The 10,285-nt window shown below is 35.2% G+C and overlaps 2 protein-coding genes across 2 annotated transcripts; both read left to right on the top strand.

Annotated features, from left to right (window-relative positions):
* The first annotated feature begins 4,204 nt into the window (after positions 1 to 4,204).
* On the top strand, positions 4,205 to 7,278 carry LOC132167037 (uncharacterized). The gene is made up of 7 exons (XM_059577931.1): positions 4,205 to 4,527; positions 4,618 to 4,656; positions 4,757 to 4,810; positions 4,946 to 4,999; positions 6,450 to 6,503; positions 6,593 to 6,664; positions 6,790 to 7,278. Exons 1-7 carry the CDS (start codon positions 4,474 to 4,476, stop codon positions 6,910 to 6,912), a joined length of 450 nt encoding a protein of 149 aa, XP_059433914.1. The 5' UTR covers positions 4,205 to 4,473; the 3' UTR covers positions 6,913 to 7,278.
* Positions 7,279 to 8,598: 1,320 nt separating this feature from the next.
* LOC132168009 (heavy metal-associated isoprenylated plant protein 35-like) lies at positions 8,599 to 9,849 on the top strand. Its single transcript, XM_059579069.1, has 3 exons — positions 8,599 to 8,703; positions 8,838 to 8,913; positions 9,062 to 9,849. The coding sequence occupies exons 1-3, from the start codon at positions 8,656 to 8,658 to the stop codon at positions 9,841 to 9,843; spliced, it is 906 nt and encodes a 301-aa protein (XP_059435052.1). The 5' UTR covers positions 8,599 to 8,655; the 3' UTR covers positions 9,844 to 9,849.
* The last annotated feature ends 436 nt before the right edge of the window (positions 9,850 to 10,285 follow it).

Below are 10,285 nucleotides of genomic sequence, written 5' to 3'. Positions count from 1 at the left end.
GAATCTGTTTTGTAACTTTTGTTGTTGTGATTATTATCAAGGTTTAGTACGTGAAAAAGTAGTATAGCTTCTACCATGTAGTATATGACCTTTGTATATGTAAACGGTTCGTTTGAATCTATCACTTTTTAAACACTTATATATGTAATGCCCCGAAAAATCACCAGTTTTCAAAAGATTAATAATTTCCTCAAGGCACGATTAAATGTTTTTACAAGGCACATTTTAGCCAATAACAATAAACCTCTTATAAGCAAACCCTTTCCTTAAGATTTTTGTAATAAAACCAAAATGAAACTTTCTGCCCTAATGTTTGCAAGGGGGACCACCCGAGCGTTCGCTCTTAACTCTAGTGCGAGCGTTCGCAAGGGGACCATCCCGAGCATTCGTTGAGCAGTCTTTTGGATTGCTGGGTAATATCCATACGCACATTGGCAACCTCTGAGCCACTGTGCAAATAGTACCTTGAACGTTCGCCCCCAAATACTGAACGCTCGCCAACCCTCTAAAAAATATTTTTAACCCATTATCCACTTTTCAGAGAGAAGCACGCCCCATACCCCTATAAAAGCTTCCCCTTCGTCCCCTCAGCTCTCCCTCACCCAGTAACACTTTAACCCTAAAGAGGAGAGAGAGTGAGGAGAGAGAGTTTGGAGAGAGAAGAAGGAGATTTTGAGAAGTTTTGTCATCTTCAAAGGTAACCACTTGTCTATTTCTTTAACCTCCATGTTGTTCTGTTTTTAGAAGTATTTCAAGTTTTCAAGATGTATTGTTAGCACTATGTGCCTATCTCTTAAAAGCAAATGAAATGTCTTCAAAAATCTTTAAACTCTGTTTTGATTTCTTGGGATTGCATGTTGCTATGTTTTCTTACGTTGCATTTGTCCATTATCAGCCTAGGATGAGATGTACCAACCCCTAGTTTCAGGATAGAAGCCTAGAATCACAGTTTGATGCTCTGGCCAATAGTCTTAAGTCTCTGGCCGGACACTCGCCCTCGAGCCCAAACATTCGCCTAGAGAGCAGGGCATTCGCCCCTTAGCCCAAATATGTGATAAGGGTTTTGACGACCTTTTTGATTAAATAAAGCCTAGTACGTCACTCGTAGAGTCCTCTAGTACTGCATGTAACGATATGTCATATTTTGTTATAGCAAGGATTTGTGATGTCAGAGGACTCAAGCGAGCGCACTAGATAAGTAAACACTTACAACCGCTTTCATTAAAAACATGCGATATGTTAGCTGACTGAGCACACATATGCCATGAGATTAATTACTCTTTTTATACAACTTGGTAACTGCTTAATAAATTGATTGATAATATGCATGGTATGACATAGTACACCGGTACATGCAGTATAATAGCCATGGGCTTACTATATAGACTTGATTTATGGTCAAAATGTTATTGTGTTATATGGGCCTTGAATCCAATGGTTGTTTCGTAACCAGCGCAACCATGTTTGACTGGTTGGTCCCCACAGGACGTATATCACTAATAGCATAAGCCACCCTCGGTCGGACTACTAGTATTATAGACAGTAGCGTGCAATAGCTGGGGGCACCGGTATTGTATTACAAGTCCCTCGGGACAGCGCCAACTCCGATGAGAAGAGGTAATATCTCAGGTAAACCATATATGATAGTTATAACCTTTACTTTCCTACTAAAAAGATTATGGAGACAATAAGTGGGCGGGATAAGGAGTAAGGAGGCAAATTACGTAATTAGGTGATTGATAAGTGTCAAATATTGCATACTTGGACCCCTTTATTTACATTAGTTAATCCTTTAGCTGTGTCATTATTTAATATTTTGTGTTAGTTTTGTGTTTTTAATGTTTTGTAGGTCATTAAAGAAAAAGTACAGCTTTAAAGGAAAAAATGCAAAGTTTGAAAGAAAGCATACTTTGAGAAGACCTAAATGATGTGGTTAAGTTTAACCAAATCCAAGAAAAAAGTTAAATCAGATTAAATTGGATAAAATGTCAGATTGGATAAGATTTTGGATTGGATTCAAATTCAAATTCTGTACATGTCTCAGTATTTTGACCATAACTTTTCGTTCAAATATCGGATTGAAGTGATTCAAGCGGCATTGGAAATATAACTCAAAATAATACAATTTGTTGTGAAATAGGATTTTCCTAATTCGAATGGTTGCTATGCCAAAATCACCCCGTAATAAAAGGACACAAATCTAGACGAATACTATTCCGATTTCAGACTTCTATTTTGACTAGGAGACAGACCTTCGAATTATCTAGGTTTACTTGGGTTTCTAGGACTTCCCTAAGCCTATAAATAGGCTTCTTTGCATTCAATAAAAGAAATAAAATTCTAGAGAGCAAAATTCTACAGTTTTTCTCTTTTTAGTTTAGGTTTTCTTTAGATTTATGTTTTATTTTTATGTGGAACTAAATTCTCAACTAAGGTTGGGGACGAAGCCTCACCGACGAAGAACATCAATACTTTCATGTAAGTCTTTTTTTTTTTTATCTGATTTTATTGGGTTTATTATTTCAATTGTTTTACTTCTTTTCAATATGCGGCATGATTCTTGGATATCTTGTTGTGATTCAATGATACACTTGATGATTTAAGATAATTTCACATAATTGATTGCTTGATTTTATTTGTCTAAATAATTGGATATCCCTTGTGATTTGTTCTATGGATACATTTGGTGTTTCAATTAAGATTTGATATTTTCTGTAATTTACGGATACATCTGATGATTTAATTGATATTGGATTCCTTTTGTGATTTGTGCAATATGAATGGATACATGGAATAATTTTGATTAACTGTTGAAGTATAGTAAAACATATCTAAGATTTTAATTATGAGAACTTCATATTAATATTTATAGATATGGAAGTATGTCAATTATATAATAGTTATGACCTAATAAAGAATTACTTTCCTGCTAAAAAGATTATGGAGACAATGAACGGGCGGGATAAGGATTAAGGAGGCAAATTACGTAATTAGGTGATCGTAATTCATTTAACAGAAAGAAATTCCCTGATAATGGAAGAATTTGATAGGGAAGCAAAATATATGTGTAAAATCCATCTAACAAAATAATAATAACAACTAGATTATTAAAGTATTAAGTTATTTTTTTATGTTCAAATTTTGATGGTGGGTTAAACGGTCATAATATTTCCCCATTTTGAAGTTGAATTAAAGTTAAAGATAATAAAGTAATGAACTAATAATTGAAGATTAGTACTGAATACTGAATATTCAAAGTTTCCTTTATTTTCTTTTTCTTTTTTTCCTTTTCTTTTTTGACTGATTAGAAATAAGCCTCAAACTCATAAGATAATCGCGTGGAGAAACTTAACATTAAAAAAAATTAGTAATACCAGAAGCTAATATTACTATTGCGATTAACTTTGCAAGATTATTACAATTTAAAATTTTTGATTATGTGTCGCAATGTGTAACAAAATGGATTCTACAATAACGGTCTTTTTTTTAAAAATAATAATAATAATAATAATAATAATTTGTTGTCTACTTCTCAAGAACTACTACTAATCTATGTTTTTACAGATACTTTTATAGAACACAGAACATGAAATTGATGATTTCAACATGCAATGACAGATTTTGTTGGTTCAAGCCTGAAAAATCTCCACTAACATGGAAAAGCAATGGGAGCAAAGCATGATGTCTAAGCAGAATTCTTTTACTTGCGATTTGAAAATATAAAAAATCTGTGATTTAAAAAAAAAAAAAAAAATTCTCAAATAATACATTTTTTGTTTATAAAATCACAATGACAAATGCACTTTAAATGCTAAAATTGAAACATAAAATTCATAAGATGTGCAGTTTTGGGTGCCTTGAATGTCACTTTTTTTTGACATTTCATGGCGTGGCATGTGAAATGATGATTGTATTATTATGACACGTGTCGGATTTTAATGGGATATTACATGGCATGAACGTTAGAAATTAACGTCAGGTGGACAAAATAATCTATTTGATAACAATTGAAACCTTGGGAAATAAATTGATAAAATTTAAACATTAATAAGGGATTTAATAAAGCCCTACCCCAAGAGTCTCTTGAGCATTTTTTTTCTTCCTAAAATCTGAAGCTAATAAAAATAAATGTAACCATTCAACTAATAAATAGTCCAACAACATATTCATGACACTTCGAACACAAACCTTAATTAAATTGTGAACTTTGGCTACACGACAAGACCAATAAATCCTTCGTTTTCTCCAGCTACCTACAACTCACGACACTGCGCTGCATCAGTTTCAGATAGCCCGCCCAAACACATCCTTAACTCAAATTTCAAAATCAACGTACAGGGTTTTGGCTTCCTCCTCTTCTCTCTCACACTTCCACTGTCTCTAATCCTTAATACCCCGAGAACCTCAAGGATCTCACATTGGTCGTACACACAGAACACAAGCCCTAGAAACCTCATCGGAGTTCTCGATCCAATGGCCAAATCTGACTCCTCCCCTTCTCCGCCTCAAGCCGAGCCACTCTCCTTAGTACTCTCCCTCTCTCTGTGTCTGTGTGTGCCAATTTGTATATGTGTTTTTGTGCTTTGAAATTTGATCATCTGTGATTTTTGGTTGCAGAAGAAGGAGAACATTACTCCGATCGGCTCAAAGATCGCGGTAATTTCCAATCTTTGTATTGTATGCTCTCAGTGTTCTGTTTGTTTGCTTAGGAATAATGTAGGTTACGCTATTCATATCTGTTGGTTTTTGCTCTCAGGAATTGAGTGAATCGAGGGCTGAGCTGCTTAATAGAATTCAAGGGTTGAAACAGGTGAGTTTAAGCATTACTTACTTTCTTAATTAGCATTGCGTAATGGTTTTTATTTGTTCAATTTGCTTTAATGTGTTTCAGTTCTGACTGCAGAACCATTTTGTTTTGTTTTGTTTTATTTTTATGGGTAATTAGGATTTGCAAAATTGGAGATCAAAGGTAGACACCCAATTTAAGGTCTTTCGCGATGTAAGTGTTGGATAATTATGACAAATTGCTTTTGTATATCTATTCCATGTTTGTGCTTTATATTTGGAAAGTGTACAAGTTTTGATAGAATAAGATGTCTGGCTTCCATGGGTGATTGATACAAGATATGGGTACATGTTCTTTGGTGCATGCTAGGGCATTCAATTCCTTTTGTTTGATATTGGATCTTATATATCGATCGATTACTTCTCACATGGACCTCTTTTAAGCTGGTGTTGGAATTCTTATTTCAAATTCTGGTGGGCTATATTGATAATCACTCCATGATGGCATGGTTACAATTTAATGGGGAAAACTTCTTTAGATCTTATAACTATTTTCAGGGACATTGATATTCTGTAATCAAACAGTCAACTAAAGTTGGTCAACTTTTCTGGAAGCTCTTCAATTCAATATGAGTTGATTTTGATGCATGTTATATGGCTAATTAGAGATATTCTTTTACCAGACAATTACCCAATTAACAACAGTGACTATGTTTTGATTTTTGTCTCATTGAGACACAATAGATACTCCATTTATAATTGTATGATTCGACTCCGGCAAAATGGCAGGAGTGGATTAAAATGACATGTGGCATGCTTTGGTGCTTCAAGATCCAAAGCACTTATAGAGGGAAGAAACTGGAAATAGATGTGGGGGCTATATTTGTTAATAGAAATATCAAATGTTTGATAAGATGGTAAAGAGCAACCTCTGTGTGTAACAAATCATGTATAGGCAACTAAGCTAGTAACTAGATATCTAAGGATATTGGTAGACATACATCTAATGTATTCCCTTGCCAGCTAATAAGCAAAAGAGGACTAAGGACTTCAGAACATGTGTTGCTGCGTGGAAAATGCTCTGATGTGATAACAAAGTTTGAATAAATGGTGCTTTTATGCAAGCAATTGATATTAGAGATTCCCAAATTGTCCTGTTTTAGGGATGAAACATTGGAGCTTGGCTTTAAGAAATATCGTCTTTTCACTTGTTAATGCCAATGGTTATCAAGTTATGAACTAGGACAAAAAACCCAGCCATATTGTTGAATATGAGTACTTGGAATCCAATATGATTGACATCTACAGATTTGTAATATGAGGTGACTAAATTCAGACATGGTTTGACTGCAACATATATATACATGGTGATTTGAGCAGCCAAGTAAATTTGAAAGAAGAAAAGATTGTCCATCATTTCAGATTCTAACATCATCTTTGAACTATGCTCTATGGATTTCAGTATTAAAAGTTTATCAATGTGCTGAATATGTCAATATTGGAATCTAAATGTAAACATGGTTTCATTTCATTTCTTTCTTTCTTTCTTTCTTGCTTGTTTTGATTTGATATTGGAACTCGCCTCTGCTTTTAATTGGCATAAAAACCGCTTTGCCTTTGAACTTCAACTTGTAATTTATGCAATTATCTCTTGCTTCATACAGGAGCTTTCAGAACAAAAGAAATCACTGAACGTCGAAGTGGATCAACTTCGATCGGTAAGTGATGCTCTGCAGATTTGTCCTTCCAAACTTGATTTTTCAGATATATCTTCGTCTAATTTTTTTAAAAATCAAATTGGAACTAGGAATTTAAAGAACTGAGGACCACTCTCCAGCAGCAACAAGAGGATGTCACTTCTAGCCTAAGAAACTTGGGGGTAAGCTATTACTAGACTAATTTTCCCATGCCTTCCAATGGCTGATCTATTAAACAGATTGCTGGTATTTTTTTTTATGTTTGGGGAACAAGTACCTGGACTGATTCATAATGAGCTTTTTGCAGCTGCAGGATCTCTCAGGTGATGCTAAAGGCTCCCAGGCTCAGGATCCCAAGGTTGAAGGAAATGACAAGGAAGAACAAGTTTTGCCCAAGGAGGCTAATAATGATATAGAAAGTGAAAACTAAATGGGTTTACACTGGAGTGTGCATGACTTTATAGGTTATGCCCCAAAAAGGAGATGATCAGAGCATTCTTCCATGAATTTGTACCACTGGTGCTTTGTCTTGTTTTTAACCTAGTTACAACAACCAACTCTTCTCTAAATCAATTATTGTGGAATCTTGTCTGCTTGTAGAATTTGGAATTCCATTCTATGTAACGTAGCTTCCAATTGCTTTCGTCTTGTGGATGCTCGGTTTGGATTCAAACTAAGATGAAGTTTTTCTTGAATTCTTACAAGTTTCTTAAGCAATCTGGGTGCAGTAAGCCTGCACCTGCCTGCTCCCAGTGTAGTTCATTCCCATTTAATCCATATTTATTACTTGTGTTAATCTCTCTTGCAGCCTTGCAGGGGTTCTGCCCTGTCAATGTAGATAAACTTACATAAAACCAGATAGATTTTCAAACATTGAATGGCTCATCAATGAAGAGAAGCAATGACGTGACAAGTGGACAAAGATTCTGTCCATTTTACTTAAAATGAAGAGCAGAATAAATGTTGTTGTAGCTAACAGGATAAATGACTTCATCATTTTGCATTTTTGATCATGTTCCTCTGGAGAGAAGTTTCATCAAAATCTAGAGTTGGAATTTGTAGTAGGCGTGGAGGTGTTTGATTGGGGCAACCATCAAATTGCAGTAATTGCAGGCTTAGTTTTGAATCCCTATCTACCCAGATGTACCACGTCAATGTTTATTTATTGTGAAAGTTTTGTTTAGTGTTGTCTAGTCTTTGACTCTTTGTCTTGTCAATCTCTTTCGTTTTTGCTCATTGTGGAGTGTTTTCTGCACCATTTTCCGAGTACCACAGAAATATGTTAATTGGAGATTCCGTGTGAAAATGTTCAAAAGCTAAAACCCGTAATTCCGGGACCACTATTGGATTTAAAACAAAACAATACTTAATTAAAACCTCCATTTGTTTCGACGTGTTTTTCATAAATTGCTTTTAATATTTTCTAGTGTTTGCTAGTAATTCATGTGATAAAAATGTAGCTTTTATTATCATTTTTTTTAGAAAAAATAAAAAATAAAACATGGTTTTTGCATTGGGTTATTTATGTACCATTATGTAGATGTAGTAATTCATGTTTGCCTATTAGGCTTTGGTCGTATTAAGACAATGGTATAAAATTATATAGGATTAACTCCTCAAGCCTAACTCTTTAATTTTGTATTGAATTTATATTAAATTTATAAATAATGTAAAAAATTATCAATTTTATCGCCACGTAAACCGAACAAGCTCGATAAATAACATAAATAGCAATAATTATGAACGAGGACCAAAAAATGAAAAAAAAAAAAAAAAAAAAAAGGAAATTTTGGGGGTTTCACGGGGAACAAGGTAAAATCAGATGTAATTAAAATATCAAATCCATTACTTACAAATAATAATAATAATAATAATAATAATAATAATAATATCAAATCTATTTTCTTCAGGAGAGAGAGAGAGAGAGAGAGAGAGAGAGAGCTATTTCATTACATTCATTTATAAAAGTGAGCAGGCATTGTATTCTTTTGTCATTTTCATATTTATACTTTGATTGTTATTAAATGTTGCGCAATTTGCTCCATATGGAATACATATAATTGCAGTGTTTTAGAGTACACAGGCTCACATTCTGTCCTTCGTCTCTTTCCACCTCTTCAAAACTCTTTCTTTCTTCGCCTCCTCCATATTCTCATCTCAAACCTTTACTCTAATGGCTACCAAATCTGCTGGAGAACCCTCAGAAGCACTTAAGTACCAGGTATATATATATATATATATATAGAGCATATCCCTGTTAAAACACAACCGTATATACTTTTTCTTCTGCTCCTTCTTCTTCTTCTTTTGTCACTGATTTTGGCATTTCAAACCTCATTTGCTCTGTTTTCTCAGACATGGATCCTCAAAGTTTCCCTCCACTGTGAAGGTTGTAAGAGGAAAGTCAAGAAAGTTCTCAAGAGCATTGATGGTACTAGCCAAAAATATGAAAACCCTTTTGCCATTTGGCTGCTCAGAAAATTAATTAATACAGGAAATGAAAAATCCCACTTCTGTTTCTTTCTTTTTTTTCTTTTTTCACGTAGTCTTTATTGTATTTTTTTTTTCGTATTATGCAGGTGTTTTTACCACAGCCTTTGATTTACAGCAACAGAAAGTTACAGTGACCGGAAACGTAGCAGTTGAGACTCTGATTAGAAAGCTGCTTAAAACAGGGAAACACGCCGAGATTTGGCCGGAAACTATCGCCGGAAAAGAGAAAAAATCCGGGAGAGCAAAGAACAAGAACAAAGATAGTGACCCAGAAAGTGGCATAAACGACAATGGCCAAAAGGATGAGAATCCATGTGAGAAAGTTGAAGAGAAGCTTGTCTCTGTTAAAAACAGTGGAAAAGAAAGTGGCGGAAATTCGCCTGGAAATCCTCCCGCCGGAGAGGAGTCGCCGACGGTGGATCAAAAGGGCAGCGAAAGTACTGAGGGTGGTGCTGCTACCACCGCTGCAAAAGGTGGCGGAAAAAAGAAGAAAAGAAAAGGGCAAAAAGGTAATAATGTGAGCAGTGGTTTGCCTGCACCATTGTTTGGTAATGGTAGGCCTGCGGGCACCGGATCTCAAAGTCATGAGCTGGGTACGAATCATGGTGTGAGCCTGATGAATCTGAACCCTACACGTCACTCATCAAGCCACTACCCACAAGGAAATTACCCTCATGTTCAACCTGTGTATGTTGCAAGTTACAGTAGGACACATCCTACCCCAAGTTTTGGACCCTCCTGTTGTGTTCCATCATCACCGTACACGTATGCAGGCACCCACCAAGAGATTTATCCAGTGCAAGCAACACCGTTGGATTCCTTTGAGATTTTCAGTGATGAAAACGCCAATGGGTGTTCCATCATGTGATTGCCCACCTTGTGGGTATTTTGGGCATACAAATTTACAATGGGTGTTGTTTTTTTTTGGGGAATTTAACTTTAGGGTAATTGGTAGTATTAATTGTAACTTGTTTGGTCTACTTGATGTTTGGATTACAATGTGCATGTAATCTTTGTCTGCAGTGTTTGAAATCTCCATGAATCAGGATTTGGGAGATGGTAACTTTCAAATTCGATTATTATTAGGACACTTATAGGCAATTTTATGTAAATACACATTACTTTCCTTCATTTAGGGTGAGGCTAGGGGGCCAAGGTTTTTGGTTTAACAGGCATCCCCTGATATTCCTTGGGGCTTGCTCAAGGATTCTGTCAAGGTCAAGAGGATTTTCAAAACAGGAAAAGTTAGGTGTTAATGTCCCACATCCATGATTAGTATAAAACTCCATGCTGTTTGGAGACTGGTTTTG

This window comes from Corylus avellana, chromosome ca1 (assembly GCF_901000735.1).
Source record: "Corylus avellana chromosome ca1, CavTom2PMs-1.0".
Lineage (NCBI taxonomy): Eukaryota > Viridiplantae > Streptophyta > Magnoliopsida > Fagales > Betulaceae > Corylus > Corylus avellana.
Note: the sequence above shows the minus strand (reverse complement) of the source record. Positions and strands in the feature narration are given on the sequence as shown.